Source organism: Microcaecilia unicolor, chromosome 2, assembly GCF_901765095.1.
Source record: "Microcaecilia unicolor chromosome 2, aMicUni1.1, whole genome shotgun sequence".
Taxonomy (NCBI): domain Eukaryota; kingdom Metazoa; phylum Chordata; class Amphibia; order Gymnophiona; family Siphonopidae; genus Microcaecilia; species Microcaecilia unicolor.
Window position 1 is genome coordinate 12,576,070 of NC_044032.1, and position 20,527 is coordinate 12,596,596.

Here is a 20,527-nt window from a genome sequence, read left to right on the forward strand (position 1 = left end):
GTACTGTGCAAAATACAAAGACATCAGAGATGTACATTTCCTGAAATTAACAGAAAACTGGATGGACCGTGCAGGTCTTTTTCTGCCGTCATCTACTATGTTACTATGAAAAAAATTAAAGATTGAGCAGGAAAAACTCTGTATAATTCAAGGAGAAACAAGAGAAACAGCAGTTATATCTGCAAGATCTGTTGGATGGTATCGTTAAACAAGAAATGTGATCTGACCAAAGTGAACCCGAGAAACGTCTATTTCTCTACTTTTATATGACTTTAGTAACACATGGTCAGGCCAAGAAGTTTCTTAAACTGAAATCTAAGAGGTCAGATAGAAGGGACAGGGTGAAAGGATGAGAGCGAGAGGGGACAGGGTGAAGGGGCGAAGATTTGCACAGCCCTGTGCCACTAGAGAGCAGAGGTGTTTCAATAATTTATGGTATCTGAACAGGTTCCAGGGAGACCGTGGCTCAACCTCATCTCCTCTCCTCCCTCCCGCCCCCCTTCCCTTTCCATAAACTCAGTTACTGGGACTTTGTACTTACTCCCTGCTAGGAGGGAAGTTTGTTCATTTACATTTAATAACCTGTTTTCAAACAAAGTCTTAAATTCCTCCAATTATCCCACCCAGCTCCCCCCTCTTTTCTGCCTGTAATATTACACGTAGTTATCCTTGTCCCCAGTACAGAGGTCCCCCTCTACTCCAGTGTTGCCAGGTGGGCGGTTTTCCCGCCCAATTGGGCGGTTTTCCGCAACCTGCCACAGAAAATTTTTGCCTGCGGCGGGTTGCGTTTTTTTGGGCTTGTTTTGGGGTCTTTCGCGGGTTTTTTTGCGGGTTTTTTTGGGCCGCGGGGGGTGGGGCTAGTGGCGTTTTGGGCGGGGTTAGTGACATTCTGGGCGGGGCCGATGATGGGGCAGTGACGGAAGAGGCGGGGCCGGTGACAGCGGGGGCGGGGTTGATGATGGCGGGGGTGGGGGTGTCAGGGGCGGGGTTTGACTTTGGGCGGGTTTTGGGCTGGTTTGGGTGGGAAAAAAATTTTCCACCTGGCAACCCTGCTCTACTCCCATCTTCCCCTCCACTGCCACTGTCTGCAGCACAGAGGATCCCGCGACTTTCCACACCCACTGCCTGAAGTACAAAGCGCCCCCCCCCCAATCTCCACAGTACAGTGAACCCCTCACTCCTACTGTCTACCCCTCCCCCGCTTTACAAGATCCTCCCCCTGCCATTCCACTGTCTGCAACACCAGAAATCCTCCACAGTCCCCTTCCAAACCCTTCCCCCCACCACCACCCCCCCAATCTCAGTTTCAGATCTGAGGAACTTTTTTGGCTTGACAATTTGTCCATGTCTCAATGAAGTAATACTCTGAATGGTATAAAGTCAAGAAAATAAACCACAGAGTACAGAAGAGAAATTGAGAATTCCCGGGTTCCGGTGGCTCATTTCAGCCTTTTTATCACTGCACCTAAACTGTGGACTGACCTTCCACCTACGATTAGATCTGAGCTTTTTTTTTTACTAAATCCAAGTCCCTACTGAAGACCTAAATTTCGATCTGGCCTTTGGGGGTTTCGCTATGAGCGGCCACTGCTTGTTTTGCACTTCCATAGACCACGTTGACCCCCTAACCTCATTCTTTCCTTAACAGAGCGAGTAACATCCGTCCTTTCTAGTTTATTTTATTTGGAATTATAGACCGAAGTGAACTACGCATCTGTAATGGCGGTTTATCAAGTGTGCCATAAACTCGAAACTGAAAGCTCTACGTACAATAAGCGGCTTCAGGAAACAGAGAATCCTTTTTAAAGACATTCACTTGTGCCCATCAGTAGTCTGAAAAGTGCCCTTCAGTACAGCTAAATCTACTTCAACTGCGGGAACAAGCCCTGGGGCTGTTTTAACCAGTCTGCTTACACTATTTTCCATTAAAAAACCACCAGAAGCAGGCACGAAGTCTATGGAGGCTTCAGACTCCCAGTGTTTCAAAGCAAAGTGCCAGATAGGCCGAACGTTGTCCGGATGGAGACCATTTGAAAATTCCCCCCTCTTTTACTAGAGAAAACATGCCTCAATCAACAAGCTGTGAACAGGAAAAGCCAGGGCTTAGGATTTAAAGTACTACTACTTGGCCTGGATTGGCCGCTGTCGTGGACAGGATGCTGGGCTCGATGGACCCTTGGTCTTTTCCCAGTATGGCATTACTTATGTACTTATATAGCGCTACTAGACGTACGCAGCGCTGTACACTTGAACATGGAGAGACAGTCCCTGCTCGACATATTTAAAGGCTGGATTGGGAATGAGCTGAGGAAGACAGAGGTCAGGGAGATGGAGCTAAGGGTAAAAGCAGGTAGAGATACAGATACAGTGCCCGGTAAGAGCCAAGATGTACAAAAGAACAATTATAGAAATATTCAGAAAGTCATTCGGATGAAGACACCAAAACAGCTGGATTACATAACTCTTACCCCTGGACTCAACAGCTGGTGTGAACCCTCCACATTTTAACATTTATGAATTTTTAGAAGTCATATAATTTAATACTGATCAGAAAAAAGGCCCAGCGCACCCCCTCCCGTCCGTCTAGGTTCAAGGTTGTGTTTATTTGATTAACCACCTAGGGTTGTGCTGTCAAAGCAGTTTACATATAACAAAAGTACAGAAAGTGAAAAGGATCTACCCGACGGGATCCTAAAGCTACAGCAGTCCAGCCCGTTAACATAAAGGGTCAGACGTTAAAAGCCCACTGAAACAGAAGTGTTTTAACAGAGATTTGAATGCGGGGAGGGACGAGGGAGGGCTCGTCTACGCTAAACATTAGTTTCCGAAATGTGTGAGATGTTATTACCTGAAGCAAAGGAATATTCTGTAAAAGCTGTTGACTGGAGCAAGGTTCATCTCCCCCCAGACACTTGCCGATCCCCTTCCCCACACCCCCAGTCTCCAATTCCCCCACTCCCAGCCAGGGACGTAGCCAGACACTAAATTTTGGGTGGGCAAAAGAACTCCGCCTTGTCCCACAAGTGATTTGGTCTCGCCCTTTCTCGCCAGCATGCCATAAGACCTCTCAAACATCCCCCCTCCCCCGCATACCTTTTAAATAGCAGATTTTCACCAGCAGCAATTAATACACACTGCTCATGTTGGCCCCCACAGCCTTCCCTCTGATGCAACTTCCTGTTTCCGCACAGGTGGGAAGGCTGTGGGCCAGTGCGAGTAGTAGATGATGGCAGAGAAAGACCTGCACGGTCCATCCAGTCTGCCCAAGATAAACTCATATGTGCTACTTTTTGTGTATACCTGACCTTGATTTGTTTCTGCCATTTTCAAGTCACAGACCGTAGAAGTCTGCCCAGCACTATGCATGTATGTTTATCAGTAGCTGCTCGCTGCAGGAAAAGATCTGCTATTTACAAGGTATGCAGGAGGGACAGTTGTTGGGAGTTTTCAGCTGGTAGGTTTGGGGATCCCTGCCAGTCCACCCTTGGCTACGCCAGTGCTCCCAGCATATCTGATCCTCTCAACAACACCTAAAGGACAAGTCCATAAACCGCTACTAAATGGACTTGGGAAAAATCCACAATTCCAGGAATAACATATAGAATGTTTGTACGTTTGGGAAGCTTGCCAGGTGCCCTTGGCCTGGATTGGCCGCTGTCATGGACAGGATGCTGGGCTCGATGGACCCTTGGTCTTTTCCCAGTGTGGCATTACTTATGTACTTATAATGTGGAAACTTAAAAGGATCAAACCTTTCTTCCCAAGGGAAATATTCCGCAGCCTGGTACAATCAATGGTGCTAAGCCATCTAGACTACTGCAATGCCATTTATGCCGGATGCAAAGAACAAATCATTAAAAAGCTTCAAACTGCTCAAAACACAGCTGCCAGACTCATATTTGGTAAAGCGAAATACGAGAGCACTAAACCCCTAAGAGAAAAACTACACTGGCTCCCATTAAAAGAACGAATTGCGTTCAAAGTCTGCACCCTGGTCCACAAAATCATTCACGGAGAAGCCCCGACCTATATGTCAGACCTTATAGACCTGCCAACTAGGAACGCAAAAAGATCAGCACGCACATTCCTCAATCTCCACTACCCCAACTGTAAAGGACTAAAATACAAATCCACATACGCAACCAGTTTGTCCTATATTTGCACGCAACTATGGAACGCACTACCGAAGGCCATAAAAACAACGCAAGACCTAACTACCTTCCGAAAGCTACTGAAAACTGACCTGTTCAAGAAGGCATACCATAAACATCCATCCTAATTACTAAATAATAAGACTGAACATGAACTAGACAAAACCGAACTCTTATTATTGTCTGACCAACCACATTGCTATTAATGAATAAACTCTACCACTTTAATCCTCATGTCGAAAATGATTTCCCTATAGTTGATGACCTAACTTATGTTACAATCCAATCTATCACTCAGGAACCTATATGCAATACCATAATGTATTCTTTACAATTTATATATGCATCCTAATGTAATACCATTTGTAACTCTGTTAACCGGAAATGGCAATCGTCATTACGGCACATGTAAGCCACATTGAGCCTGCAAATTGGTGGGAAAACGTGGGATACAAATGCTACAAGTAAATAAATAGAAAGTGGAGAGAGAGAGAAGTGAAATATGACCTCATGGTTTCAGGCAAAGGGGATGTTAAAAGTTTATCTATGAAAACAGAAAAAGGAGGAAGCCGGCAAGAGAAGAAAATCCTGTCATTAAGTTTAAAGATGTCAGTGGGGTGTTGGACCTGTAGGCTGAAACCTGATTTTTGGGTGAAAAATGTGATGCAAAGACTTAGATCCATAAATGAACAGATGGTGGTGAATGACATGGTAGAGGGGGGGGGGGGGGGGGTAGGTCATCATGACATTGGGCATACAGAGCAAAGAAGACCTAGGACAGAGCCCTGAGGCATCCGGGTAGCAACAGGACCACTGAGGGCAGAATAAGAGCTGATGAGACAGGTAAGAAGAAAGCCAAGGTTCACCATCCCAGAGACAGAGATGGTGATCGAAGCTGCTCAAGGCAACAGCTAGGTCAGGCACATTGAGGTTCAATATTTATCTATTTAGCAACATTTTTATAGCAATTTCCAGAAGCAGCTCCATTTCAACTGATTTACTAAAATGGAAGCCAGAAAGAAAACAGAAAGCAACAAAATAAAGTTACCAACCCCTCCCCCCCACCCCACCCCTCATGGTCCACGGTCTCGGCCATGAAGAGATGTCATTTTGGCCAGGCCTTGTCTCTGATGAAGGGAGAGACTCAAATGACCCAAGAAACTCTTCAGATGAGTAACATCCCTGCTGGGGTCGGAACCCGTATTTCCTTCCCAGTGACTCCAATCTTTCTATTTGATCTCTTCCCCCAGAATTACAGAGTTTTTTCTGCTTATTCCTAATTTTCTGTTAGTTTTGGGAAATGTGCATCTCTGATCTCTTTGTATTTTGCACAGTGTTTTTCTGTTTCTATTTCTTCAGTGGTGCATTGAAGGCAAAGTCTGGCTTTTTGCAGTTTTCTCTGCATTGTGGTCCCTCATTCTGTTTTGGGTAAGAGTCCTTAGTGTTGTGAGTGTGACTCAGGTGAGGTGATCTGCTACTGGACAGTTTCTCTACAGGGATCTGCAGCAGCCCAGCTTCTATTTTCACACACGATGTATATCCCACGGGCACATTTACGCTGGAAGGGGGTAGTGGGGAAACAGTGTCCACGTCATACATTTACCGTTCTTGGATGCCAGACTAGAGCAGATGTGAAATGCACAAGTGCTTCTAGTGAACACCAGGACCAGGCCATGGGTATCTGACACCTTAGGAGAATCATCAGACATATGCCCCACTCTACCCAAAGTCCAGCATCCCCCTGGGTCTCCAGTATCTCTACCCTTTCCTCCACCTCCCCCACCCCAGGTTCCAGCATGTCTATCCATCCCTCCCACCTGCCCCCCCCCCCAGTTCCACCATCTGTATCCTTCCCTCCACTTCCCTCCCCCCAGGTTCCACCATCTCTATCTTTCCTTCCACCTCTCTCTCCCCCAGGTTCCAGCATCTCTATCCTTCCCGCCACCACTCAACCCCAGGTGTTCAGCATCTCTATCCTTCCTTCCACCTCCCCTCCTAGGTATCCAGCATTTCTATCCTTCCCTTCACCTACCTCCCTCCCAAAGTGGTCAGCATTTATAACCTTCCTTCACCCCCCAAGATGTCCAGCATCTCCCCCTTTCCTTCTCCCTGCCACCACTGCTGACACCCCACCATTCTATCTGTGGGAACTCAAAGGAAATACAGGCTTTGGGTTGGCACTACAGGTCTTTAAAGCTTATAAGAACATAAGTTTTGCCACAATGGGACAAACCAAAGGTCCATGAAGCCCAGCATCCTGTTTCCAACAGTGGCCAATCCAGGTCACAAATACCCAGCAAGATCCCAAAAAAGCTCAATGCATTTTATGCTGCTTATCCCAGAAATAAGCAGTGGATTTTCCCGAGTCAATTTAATAGTGGTCTATGGACTCTTCCTTTAGAAGGTGTCCAGACCCTTTTAAAACTCCGTTAAGCTAACCGCCTTTACCACATTCTCCGGCACCGAATTCCAGAGTTTAATTACATATTGAGTGAAGAAACATTTTCTCTGATTCGTTTTAAATTTACTACATTGTAGCTTCATCGCATGCCCCCTAGTCCTAGTATTTCTACCCGTTCAACTCCACTCATTATTTTATAGACCTCTATCATATCTCCCCTCAGCTGCCTTTTCTCCAAGCTGAAGAGCCCTAGACGCTTCAGCCTTTCCTCATAGGGAAGTCATCTCACCCGCTGCAAGCTTGTCAGTTGCATGTCACTGAACATCTGCGCTTGCAGGATCAGCCCAAGGGGCAGCTCAAGGCTCTACCTGTATGCAATCCAGCATAGCCCCTTCCCTTTCCTACCCCATCCATAGATCTCCAGCATTACCCCTTTCCTTTCTTATGCCCCCACTGTGTCCATCTTCCTTTCCCTACATCTCCATAGTCCAGTACTACCCCTTCCCCTCCTTCCAGTATGCAACATCTCCATACCGGAAGGGTCAGATGAGGGGGTACCATTGCTTCTGTTACAGTCTACCAGGACAACTGGCACATGGCCTTATGCAGACAAACCCCTTCAAGGCTGGCTGCGTTCGCTCTCTCCGAACTTTCAGTTTGGAGGAAGCAGAGCAGGGCAGGTCTTGAGCAGGCATCAGCTGCTCTTGCCCCGGTGGAGGGTGAAGGCCGCACATTGGCACTCCCAGATTTGAGTCTAGTCTGCTGGGTACTGGGTACAAGATCAACCACATCCCACCTGCTCTAAAGGAAGGGACAGGCCTTGATTTTATACATACACAGATGCTCAAAGGCTCCCCCCCCCCCCCAATCTCCCAAAACCAGCCCTGGCCAACACTTTCCAATCACATCTACTATTTGAACATTACCCCCCCCCCCCCCCCCCATGTCCTGGTTTGGCAACACATGTTGAATTGTTTCCTGCAGCCGAATCTAATCAAACATTATTACGATAACGGAACAAAGCCTGCTCCATCCTCTGCATTCCTGGTCGTGTCCTCCCTCCCGCCCTGGACACTAGCCAAAGCTGGTCTGGAGGAAGCAACCACGCCTTCTGGGGAAGAGGAGAAGAGATTCAGCAAATAGAAAATAAATGACCAAAAATGCAGACAAAACAGCAAGATGCCAGACTCTGCCTACAGTGGAGCACTGGAAGGAGAGAAACAGAAATTCATTTCCTTCTGTACTGTGTAAAATAAAAAGATACTGGATCAGAGATGAACGTTCCCAAGACAGAGAGAGAAAAACCAAAGAATGAACAAGAGAAACCCTATGTAATCATGGAGAAACAGAAACGCATCTCCTCCTGCACTGCAATACAAAGACATCAGATGCACATTTCCCAAAACCGAGAGAGAAAAATCAGAGAATGAGTAGGAAAAATTCTGAATAATCCTGGAGGAATGAGGACAAACAGAAATGCATCTCCTCCTGTACTGTGCAAAATACAAAGAGACCAGAGCTGCACATTTCCCAAGACTGAGAGAAAATGAAAGAAAATCAGGAGAAATTCTGTATAATTCTCAGGAATGAGAAATTGAAAGAGAAATGCAGTTTCTCCTGTACTGTGCAAAATACAAAGACATCAGATGCACATTTCCCAACACAGGGAAAAAAAAATCCGAGAAGGAGCAGGAAAAGTCTGTGTAATTCCAGGGGAAGAGGGGAAACAGCAGTTCTGGCTGTAAAATATGTTGTAGGCGAGAAATGGAACCCGACCAGGGACCATATGAACCAAGGTCTGTCAATTCACTTCTGTATAATCTGATTCTTTTCTCTCCTTCATGTCTAATTCAGAGAAGGCAATGGTGGACCACAGACCCCTCTCACCAGGGGCACAAGCTCCCATCAAAGCCTAGGACCCATACCTAACCCGGGTCAGGTCCAGTAGACCTGGACGCATCTCCCTGATGAGCCAGACGTGCCCAGCTCAGGAAAGAGGGTGAAGTACGTTCCCTCAGCACAAAGGGCTGCAGGAGGACACAGGATAGAGGGCTGTGGGTAGCGGCAAAGACTTGGGCTCAAGGGGGAGTATGAGGGCTGGAGTTACAGAGAATAAGGGGCAGCGGATAACGGGTGGGGGGGTCTCTCTTACCCTCTCCCTGGCCTGCCTCTCCACGTCCACCTCCCTCTGCAGGACCTCAGCCCTCTCCTCCGCCTCATCGGCCACCTGCTGCAGGCTCTGAATCTTCTTTTTCACGGCATCGATGGATGTTCCCCCGGACATGGCTGGACGCGCAGGCTGCCAGCTCCGTCGCTCTCGGGATAGAGGGCTGGGACTCGGGGAGTGGGAGCCCGATCCGGTCCGCCCCGTCCTCACCTCCCTTTCCCCTCCCCTCTTAAAGAGCCAGTGCAGCAGCTCTCGGCGGTCGGAAAGTCTGGGGGGAGGAGGAAGAAACTCGGCTCAGCCTGGCCGATTAAAGGTGGGCGGCTGAGCTGCTGCGACGGGCGGACGGGAAACGGACACACGGCACTAATAACTGCGAAAATGATGAACTGAGAGGGAAGGTTAGACTGCTGAGTCCCAGAGCCCCCCTCCCACTTCCTCTTGTTCCATCCTCTCCCCCTCCTCAATTTCCAGCACTTGAAACCCTTCCCACCCCACCCCTGACATTCCTCCATCTAAGTTTTACCCCTCCAAACTCTAATCCTTGACCTCCTCCCCTCACCCTGGGTTCTCTGCACCCTCCCCCTCATGCCCCCCTTTCCAGATTGTCTTTCTAACCCCTCCAGGTCCTCTCCAGCTGACACCCCCACCCCCCATACCAAGAAGAGGAAAATACAAGCAGGGTTCTGTGAACTGACCCACCCCACCCTCCTGCATGAGGGTCCTGTTACTATGGAAACCACTGCCAGGGATGGGCTGCTGTAGGACCTGTCAGGCCCCTCCCCTTTAACCCCTGCATCATTTTATCATGGAAAGCCATGCCAGGAGTAGGGAAGCAGGTGGAACCTTGATCAGATGCATGAAGTCAAGTTCTGGAGGTGGGTTCATTTTATAGACCTGCTTTTTCAGGAACTGGATCTGCTCACATGTATCTGGGGCAATGGAGGGTTAAGTGAGTTGCTCAGGATCACATGGAGCTGCAGGAGAAACTGAACCTGGTTTCCCAGGATCTCAACCCACTACTGATTATCAGACAGCAGTGGGAATTGAACCCACTTTCCCAGGTCCACAACCCACTGCACTAACCATTAGGCCACTCCTCCACTCCAGTAAATACATCTCAAAATACAGATGTCCCTGGTCCTTGACAGCTCTGCCTCACTGTATTGGTTAATCTGTGAGGAGCAACTTGCTTGAGACATCTAAGTTAACCCCTGATGATGCCTTCGGGTGAAACGCATAGGTTGCGGTGTGGAAAGCTGCTTGTAATAAGCTGTGATCATACCCACAAACAGTGAAAGTTTGACGGTGTGGGACACAGGAGTGTTGATTTTATTAACACCTTGCGATATGATGCAAATAATTATGGACTACCAGACGCATAACTTTTGAATTACAGCAGAAGACCTTGGTAAAGAACGGCAGAAATACTGCTGAAGGATTTTAAAGCAGTGAAGGTGTAAAGCCTTACATAGGAAACAACAAAGATTTTATGTGAAAGCTTGAAGATATAACTGTCTGAAGAGTTAAAGGAAAAACGTTTATCTTTGATAAAGAGACTATTTAAAAATATCATCTGGTTATAATATATAGTCTTGTAGATGAAAAGAATAAATGTAGTTTGGAATTGTGTCTGAATGTTAACAGTGTAGAGGGAAATATGAATTGATATGGCTCATGATGAAATTTGATAAAATGTGTTAATGCGTATGAAAAATTAATAAAAAAACAGAATAATTTTGATTATAAGGTTATCAATAGAAATCAAACAAAATAAAACATGGAAAAGAAAATAAGATGATACCTTTTTTATTGGACATAACTTAATACATTTCTTGATTAGCTTTCGAAGGTTGCCTTTCTTCGCGGAAATAAGCGAATGTGCTAGCTGACAGTGTATATAAGTGAAAACATTCAAGCATTACTATGACAGTCTGACAGGGTGGGAGGATGGGGGTGGGTCGGAGGTATGCATGGGGACATCAAAGCATATCATTGATATTCTAACAGGATGGGTGTGCTTATTTCCAATCTGACGGAGAAGGGCAACCTTCGAAAGCTAATCAAGAAATGTGTTAAGTTATGTCTAATAAAAAAGGTATCATCTTATTTTCTTTCCCATGTTTTATTTTGTTTGATTTCTATTGATAACCTTAAGAGTGGACTAACACGGCTACCACACTCCTCTACTTAAGATGGATTATAAGGTTGAAATAGTGGTTACTTAAAAGGGTATTTAGTTAATATTTGGTAACCCCTAAAATGTAGTCGATCTCATTTACTAGTATGTTAATTAATCTTCATGAGACAGATTTGCATTCACTGCCTCCACTGCATGCAAATCTCTCTCATGAATATTCATTGTGGCTATCTTGAAAACTTGACTGGCTGGGGTGGCCCCAGGAACAGGGCTTGTCTCTTATAAACTAAGCTGACCCTGAATGCTGGCTCTCTGTCTCACTGGCTGCACACAGGCCTCCCCAGCCTTTACCTGTTTAAATGCAAATCTCTCTCTCTCTCTCTCTGGCCAGCAATGCACAGGAAGCTACAGAGAGCCAGACAGAAGGAGGCTGTAGTGATGGGATCTGGCTGCCCTCTGCAGGACACTGCGCTGAACTGCACCATACGAAAACCCGCCCTAGCCTGCAACATGCAAGCCAAAGCGCTGATAGACATTTCACAAGTCTTTAATCTACTGCCCACTGCTTCTGGCAACAGCCTGGACCATCTATAACATAAGAACATAAGTAAAGCCACACTGAGTCCACCAAGTCCGGCATCATTTCTCAACAACTGCCAGAAAAGTCCAGGAAGATTAGCAAAAGGAGATCTGTTTCCCATAGTTCATTTCCAGGTCTACTGGCTGATCTTTTCATGGCCTTTCCACCGTCGCTTTGATCACATCCTCTGGCATCAGATTCCACAGTTTAACTGTGAACTGCATGAAAAACTTCTGTTGATTCATTTTCATTCTGTTTGTCATTTGGTTCACGGAGCCTCCTCTTGGTTTTATGTTGTGTGAAAGGTTAAACAGCCCTTCACTCTTTAACTCCCCTCCCCCCCCCCCCAGGTATCCCTTTTATCATCTTTAGCACCTTTCTCTGAACCTTTCCTAGTTACACTATATCATTTTTTAGATGAGGCGACCAGAACTGCACTCAGTACTCAGCAGGGACGTTTCAGATAATCTGTAGCAGCCACGACTGAAAATGTCAATGTGCTATCCACAATGCCTCCAGGATCTTTTGCTTGGGTGGTGACTCCTAACTCAGAATCTGTCATAAGTGCATAAGTATTGCCATACTGGGACAGACCAAAGGTCCATCAAGCCCAGCATCCTGTTTCCAACAGTGGCCAATCCAGGTCACAAATACCTGGCAAGATCCCCAAAGAGTAGCAACATTCCATGTAGAACCCCAAAGAGTAGCAAGATTCTGGAATCCTAAAGAGTGACAAGATTCCATGCAGAATCTCAAAGAGCAGCAACATTCCATGTAGAATCCCAAAGAGTAGCAAGATTCTGGAATCCTAAAGAGTGACAAGATTCCATTCAGAATCCCAAGTTCATAAGTACATAAGTATTGCCATACTGAGACAGACTGAAGGTCCATCAAGCCCAGCATCCTGTTTCCAACAGTGGCCAATCCAGGTCACAAATACCTGGCAAGATCCCCAAAGAGTAGCAACATTCCATGTAGAACCCCAAAGAGTAGCAAGATTCTGGAATCCTAAAGAGTGACAAGATTCCATGCAGAATCTCAAAGAGTAGCAAGATTCCATTCAGAATCCCAAGTTCATAAGTACATAAGTATTGCCATACTGAGACAGACTGAAGGTCCATCAAGCCCAGCATCCTGTTTCCAACAGTGGCCAATCAAGGTCACAAATACCCGGCAAGATCCCCAAAGAGTAGCAACATTCAATGTAGAACCCCAAAGAGTAGCAACATTCCATGAAGAACCCCAAAGAGTAGCAAGATTCTGGAATCCTAAAGAGTGACAAGATTCCATGCAGAATCTCAAAGAGTAGCAAGATTACTACTACTACTACTTAGCATTTCTATAGTGCTGCCAGGGTTACGCAGCGCTGTACAAGTTTAACATGGGGAAGGACAGTCCCTGCTCAGGAGAGCTTACAATCTAAAGGTTACAAACTATGTAGTCAGTGTAGGTAGCTTACAACTTATGTAGTCAGTGTAGGTAGCTTACAATCTAGAGGTTACAAACTCTGTAGTCAGTGTAGGTAACATGAATGGGGAAGGTGGTTAGGCGCCAAAGGCAAGGGAGAAGAGATGGGCTTTGAGTAAGGACTTGAAGATGGGCAGGGAGGGCGCATGGCGTATGGGCTCGGGAAGTCTGTTCCAGGCATAAGGTGATGTGAGGCAGAAGGGGCGGAGTCTGGAGTTAGCGGTGGTAGAGAAGGGTACAGATAGGAGTGATTTGTCCTGAGAGCGGAGGTTACGAGTGGGAACATACGGGGAGAGGAGGGCAGAGAGGTAGTGGAGGGCTGCAGATTGAGTGCACTTGAAGGTCAATAGGAGAAGCTTGAACTGTATACGGTAGCGGATTGGGAGCCAGTGAAGCGACTTGAGGAGAGGGGTGATATGAGAGTATCGGTTCACACGGTAGATAAGATGTGCGGCGGAATTTTGGACAGATTGAAGGGGGGATAGATGGCTGAGCGGGAGGCCAGCGAGAAGAAGGTTGCAGTAGTCAAGGCGAGAGGTAACGAGCGAGTGGACGAGGGTTCGGGTGGTCTGTTCAGGGAGGAAAGGGCGAATTTTGCTAATATTATAGAGGAAGAAGCGACAGGTCTTAGCTGTCTGCTGGAAATGGGCAGAAAAGGAAAGGGAGGAGTCGAAGATGACTCCGAGATTGCGGGCTGAAGAGACAGGGAGGGTGTTGTCAACAGAGACGGAAAGTGGGCGAAGAGGAGAAGAGGGTTTGGGTGGAAAAACAAGAAGCTCAGTCTTTGCCATGTTCAGTTTCAGATGCCGGTTGGACATCCAGGCAGCAATGTCTGAGAGGCAGGCCGAAACTTTGGCCTGGGTTTCGACTGTGATGTCGGGAGTGGAGAGATAAAGCTGGGTGTCATCAGCATAGAGATGGTACTGGAAACCATGTGATGAGATCAGCGAGCCCAGGGAAGAGGTGTAGATCGAGAAAAGAAGCGGTCCAAGGACAGATCCTTGAGGAACCCCAACAGAGAGCGGGATGGGGGTGGAAGAAGTGCCATTAGAAAATACTCTGAAGGTGCTTTGGGAAAGGTACGATGAGAACCAGGAGAGGACGGAACCCTGGAACCCGAATGAGGACAGTGTGTCAAGAAGTAAATTGTGATTGACGGTGTCAAAGGCGGCCGATAGGTCGAGGAGGATGAGGATGGAATAGTGACCTTTGGATTTGGCAAGGAACAGGTTGTTGCAGACTTTGGAGAGTGCTGTTTCTGTCGAGTGTAGTGGGCGAAACCCAGATTGAAGCGGATCGAGGATGGCCTGAGAGGAGAGGAAATCAAGGCAGCGGCTGTGGACAGCGTGTTCAAGTATTTTGGAGAGGAAGGGTAGAAGAGAGATGGGGTGGTAGTTGGAGGGACAGGTGGGGTCAAGTGAAGGTTTTTTGAGAAGTGGTGTGACTACAGCTTGCTTGAAGGTGTCAGGGACAGTAGCAGTGGAGAGAGAGAGGTTGAGGATGTGACAGATTGAGGGGATAACTGTAGGAGAGATGTTGTTAAGCAGATTGGTGGGAATCGGATCAGAGGAACAGGTGGTGCACTTAGAGGAAGAAAGAAGGCAAGCAGTGTCCTCTTCGGTGATCTCAGGGAAGGAGGAGAAGGAGGCCAGGTTAGGTTGGTTGAGGGAGTGGGTTAAGAAGTCACAAGGAGGAGAAGGCTTGGAAGTGAATTCAAGGTTTATCTTCTGCACTTTATCGCGGAAGTAATCAGCTAGTGTTTGAGGAGAGAGTGAAGGGGGGGTGGGAGCGGAGGGCACTTTAAGTAGGGAGTTGAGGGTGGCAAAGAGGCGACGAGGGTTGGAGCCAAGAGAATTGGTTAATTGAGAGTAATATTCCTGTTTGGCAAGGAATAGGGAGGACTGGAAGGAGGAAAGCATGAATTTGTAATGGGTGAAGTCTGACAGGGTGCAAGATTTCCTCCAGAGTCGTTCCGCGGAACGGGTGCAGGAGCGAAGGTAACGGATGCAAGGGGTTAACCAGGGCTGAGGATTAATGCGCTTAGTGGGGCGAAAGACAGATGGTGCTAGGGTATCCAGAGCTGTGGAGAGAATTTCATTGTAGGTAGAGACAGCCTTGTCGACGGATTCAGAAGACGAGATGGAAGGGAAGAGATTGGAGATGTGAGAGGATAGGGTAGGGGGGGTTGACGGTTTGGAGATTCCTGAAGGCAGTGGTTATAGTTGGGCGAGGTTGAGGGGGGGGTGGTGAAGTGTGAGGGTGATTAGGTGATGATCTGAGATTGGAAGGACTGAGGTGCCGAAGTTGGAAAGTGAGCAGGAAGAGAAGAGAACGAGGTCGAGACAATGGCCATTATGGTGAGTAGGGGTGGTAGAGCATAGTTGGAGGTTAAAGGAGGATGTCAGAGTGAGGAATTTAGAAGCGTAGGAATTGGATGGGTTGTCAACGTGAATATTAAAATCACCAGGTATGAGGGATGGAGATGAGGGATCAAGAAAGACGGTGAGCCAAGCGTCGAAGTCAGTAAGGAATGAAGAGAGGGGCTTATCAGGGGGGGCGGTAGATGACTGCAACTCTGAGTGGTGTCGGGTAGAATAGCCGGATGGCATGAGTTTCGAAGGATGAGAAGCAGTGAGACTGTGGCAGGGGGAGGGGTTGGAAACTACAGGAGGGTGAGAGAAGAAACCCAACGCCTCCACCGCATGCATCTGGGCGGGGAGTGTCCTCCATGGCATAGGGCTGCGATAGAGGCAGTGTCGCTAGGGGTTATCCAAGTTTCAGTTAAAGCGAGCAGTTGAAGGGAACGGGAGATGAATAAATCGTGGATGAAGGGGAGTTTGTTGCATACTGCGTGGGCATTCCATAGGGCACACGAGAAGGGGAGGGAAGCAGGGGGGAGAATGGGGATAGGGATGAGATTGGAGGCATTCTGGGATCGGTTGCGTGGATATGGAGAGGAGAGGTGAGGGGGACCTGGATTGGGGTTGATGTCACCTGCGGAAAGTAGGAGAAGGAGTAAGAGAGTGCGGAGGAGGGTGGGGGAGGAGGGTCGACGAAGAAGACGAAGACGGGATGTGTTAAGTAGGAATGGGGATGGGTTAATGGTGGGGAGGAAGTGTAGAAGGTTGAGAGCTAGGAATGATGAGGGGGGCAGGAGAGCTGGGGAGGTGGTGGGGGGTGGGGGGAGGTAGGGTAGGGGAGTGATGAGTAGGACGGGAGGGGACGAGGGTGGGCAATGAGTTCCTGAGGTAGACAGTGGAGGGGGAGGGGTGAAGATGTTAGGAAGGGACAGGGCGATGAAGAGAATGTGTATAGGGGCCATATATGGGGCTAAGGTGGATGTGGATAAATGTGAAGTGGCTAACGTGATGGGAGTAGAGGAGGAAGGCGGGAAGGCTAGGACTGGGACAGTAGGCAACAGCTAGGGCATAGGGAGTGAGAGTGTCTAGAGGAATTCAGTCAGCGGTTGAGATAGAGTAGAGGAATACAGTCAATAGTTAAAATAGGTATTCAATATGCATCAGAAGTCGAGGTAACAACTTGAGGTTTTAAACATTAGCATTAAAGCAGATCAATCAATGATTAAAATGGGTAACAGTGAGATGCAGCCGAGATGCAGCTAAGCCTAAATGCTAGCAATATTGCAGATTGTCAAGCAGCAGTTAATAAAGCGAGTAGGATTTTGGTAGCGACTTGAGTCAGTGAAACAGATGACTGGGGCAGGCAGGGATAAGCTTGATCCGACAGGCAGGGACAGGCCGGAGCAGGTAGCTGGAAGATTCCATTCAGAATCCCAAGTTCATAAGTACATAAGTATTGCCATACTGAGACAGACTGAAGGTCCATCAAGCCCAGCATCCTGTTTCCAATAGTGGCCAATCCAGGTCACAAATAACTGGCAAGATCCCAAAAAAGTTCAATGCATTTTATGCTTCTGATCCCAGAAATAAGCAGTGGATTTTCCCGCTGCTTCTGAGCCTCCAGGCTTACAGAGAAATAGAGAAAAATGAAGGCAGATAAAGACCATATGGCCTATCCAGATTGTCCATCCATCCTCTACTCTCCCTTTCACTCCCTTAGAGATCCTGAGCACTGGTCCCAAGCTCTCTTGAATTCAGATACAGTTTTTGTCTCCACCACTTCCACCAGGAGGCCATTCCATGAATTCATCACCCTTTCCATGAAGACATATTTCCTCAGGTTACTTCTGAGTCTGTCCCCTTTCACCTTCATCCTATGCCCCCTCATTCCAGAGCGTCCTTTCAGACTGACGGAGACTCACCTCCTGCGCATTTATGCCACATTGGTAGTCTGGAAATGGAATTAACCTCTTTGCCCCATATGTATAATGGAACAGCAGATTTGAGGGAACTGAGGGTGGGAACCTGTAACTATCTGTATAGCTCAGGGGCAGAGTTAGGATGGTTTTGGGGAAGGGGAGTGAGGGAAGGAACCTGTATCTATCTATATAGCAGAGGGGAAAAGCAGGGTGGGGCGAAACTGAGAAATATAGAAAAATAAGGCAGATAAAGACTGTATGGCCTATCCAGTCTGCCCATCCATAGTAACATAGTAGATGAAGGCAGAAAAAGACCTGCACGGTCCACCCAGTCTGCCCAACAAGATAAACTCACATGTGCCATTTTTTGTGTATACCTTACCTTGATTTGTACCTGTCTTTTTCAGGGCACAGACCGTATAAGTCTGCCCAGCACTATCCCCACCTCCCAACCACCAGCCCTGCCTCCCACCACCAGCTAAGCTTCTGGGGATCCCTTCCTTCTGAGCAGGATTCCTTTATGTTTATCCCACGCGTGTTTGAATTCTGTTACCGTTTTCATTTCCACCACCTCCCGCGGGAGAGCATTCCAAGCATCCACCACTCTCTCCATGAAAAAATACTTCCTGATATTTTTCTTGAGTCTGCCCCCCTTCAATCTCATTTCATGTCCTCTCGTTCCTCTAGTAAATAGCATTTACTCTCCCTTATAGATCTTATGTACCTGCCCAGAGCTTTATTGAATTCAGTTACAGTTCTTATCTCCACCACCTCGACTGGGAGACCATTCCACAAATTCACCACCCTTTCTGTGAAGAGGTGTTTTCTTAGGTTACTCCTGAGTCTGTCCCCTTTCACCTTCATCCTATGCCCCCTGTGCATTTATGCCACATTGGTAGTCTGGAAATGGAATTAACCTCTTTGCCCCATCTGAATAATGGAACAGCAGATTTGAGGGAACTGAGGGTGGGAACCTGTAACTATCTGTATAGCTCAGGGGCAGAGTTAGGATGGTTTTGGGGAGGGAACCTGTATCTATCTATATAGCAGAGGGGAAAAGCAGGGTGGAGCGAAACTGAGAAATATAGAAAAATAAGGCAGATAAAGACCATATGGCCTATCCAGTCTGCCCATCCATAGCATTTACTCTCCGTTATAGATCCTATGTACCTGCCCAGAGCTTCATTGAATTCAGTTACAGTTCTTATCTCCACCACCTCAACTGGGAGGCCATTCCACAAATTCACCACCCTTTCTATGAAGAGGTGTTTTCTTAGGTTACTCCTGAGTCTGTCCCCTTTCACCTTCATCCTATGCCCCCTCATTCCAGAGCGTCCTTTCAGACTGATGGAGACTCACCTCCTGCGCATTTATGCCATGTAGGTATTGAAGTGTCTCATCATATCTCCCCTCATATTCAGATCTTTAAGTCTGTCCCCATACACTTTATGATGAAGACTACAGACACCCTCTGGACCGACTCCGTCTTGTTTATATCTTTTTGAAGATCAGTCTCCAGGTAAAGTTATTTAAAGGTACAGATAGAGGAGGCTATGAGAAAATATCAATGTATTTGAATATCCCTTGGCAAAATTACAATTACTATCACTTATCTGCTTTTATAATAAATTTATTATGACCCATCAGAGGTGATATTTCTTAATATTTTAATACCCAGCAAGATTCCCAAAACAGTACAATACATTTTATGCTACTTATTCTAGAAATAAGCAGTGGATTTTCCCCAGGTCCATTTTAATAATGGTCTGTGGACTTTTGCTTTAGGAAGCCAGCCAAACATTTTTTAAACCCCGCTAAGCTAACTGCTTTTACTACATTCTCTGGCAGTGAATTCCACAGTTTAATTACATGTTGTTTAGAGCTTGATTCATTCCTGGATTTTATTGTGGTTATGTATCAGCAGTTTGATATTATAGTTTGACAATTATTTGGTTCTGCACTACTTCAATTCAAGCTTCTGTTTGAAGACAGCAAGACAAAAAACAAACATTGAATAAAGGCCTCTGAGTTAAGCCCCTAAGGCAAAAAAAGATGGAAATGAAGTGCAGAAGGGTGGAAACCTTATTATGTGTCATCAAATGTGGCTTTTGGATATGGAAATGTTTGCAGGAGCGCTGCGGTCACGGAAGAGGTTGCTAATGTTTGATTAGGGATGGAATATGAGCCACAGTTCCATCTGAGAAAGAAAAGAAATCCCCTGGATACAGCCACGATAGTCCTAAAAAAACAGATGAACAAGTGGTCCGCTTGTCCCAGTCAAATGGAAGATGAAGAAGCAGAAACGGTGGAAGATGAACTTACAAGTCTGTATTGTACAGAGAAGTGGCATCCCGAGGGCGGGGCGGTGGGGGTGATCCACCCTGGGTGCACGCTGCTGGAGGGGTGCAGAGAGCAGCAGTGCGGCTGTCAGCTCCACTGGTTCCCTGCTCCCTCTGCCCCGGAACAGGTTACTTCCTCCTCCCCAGCACCCCAGCAGCTAAGAAGAATGGACCTGCGGGGGAAGCTTGGAGGTGATGCGCTGGGGAGGGACGGTGATGACCCAGGGGGGACATCGTGCTGCACCCGGGGGGGGGGGGGGAACGAATGACGCTGCACCAGCGGGAAGAGGGGTGCGCAGCAGCCAAGGAATGCCGCTGGTAGAGAGCAGGTAAAAGGACGCCTGACATGTCCATGTTTTGCCCAGCAGGGCTGCTTCAGGGGTGATATAGTACCTCGAGGAGTTATTCTCTCACTTTTCCCCAAGATAAGAGAACCAGGGTGTGGTGTAACCATCTCCCAGGTAATACAGCGCATCAAAGAAACTGAAAGTCTCTGCTCATTCACAAGCCCTGCTGGGCGAAACACGGCCGTGTCGGGCATCGTTTTACCTGCTCTCTACAATACAGGCTTGTAAGTTCATCTTCCACCGTGTCTGATTCTTCATCTTCCATTCTACAGAACCAAGATAGGAAAGAATGAAATCAGGCAAGTTGCAGGTAGGATGAATTATGGAAGAAGAGAAGATAAAATTGAACAAAGATTCATAACTACATTGAATTAGTGAGTCAGGCTGAAAGATAATATTTGACCCAAGAGCAATTAATAAAATAAAAGCAGGGAAGGGGGTGTGTGGGTGAGGGGTAGAGTGGAAACCCCCAAACAGCCTTTACAAAGATCAAATATGAACACAGCAGTTGCCTCTTTAAATGTGAAGTCTGTTGATTCAAAGGTATTAAATCAAGTTTACCAAATAAAAGGATAAAACAAATGAACATAACTTGCTTTTCCCACTACCTAAAATGGACTCAGGAAAGATTCAGTAAATGGCAGCGAACCCCCCCCCCC

General features: G+C 47.0%; 1 protein-coding gene across 8 annotated transcripts in view; it reads right to left on the reverse strand.

Annotated features, from left to right (window-relative positions):
* The window catches only part of TPM2 (tropomyosin 2), a 68,664-nt gene that overhangs the window by 25,472 nt on the left and 22,665 nt on the right, over positions 1-20,527 (reverse strand). The window contains exon 1 of one of the 8 annotated variants that reach the window (XM_030192768.1): positions 8,705-8,877. The exons of 4 other annotated variants lie outside the window; for them this stretch is intronic. In XM_030192768.1, the coding sequence (XP_030048628.1) occupies positions 8,705-8,836 (132 nt within the window). In that variant the 5' untranslated portion in view covers positions 8,837-8,877. Of the gene's footprint in view, positions 1-8,704; positions 8,878-20,527 lie in introns of those variants that run through there. 3 more of the 8 variants (XM_030192766.1, XM_030192767.1, XM_030192765.1) reach the window with 3 other exon arrangements.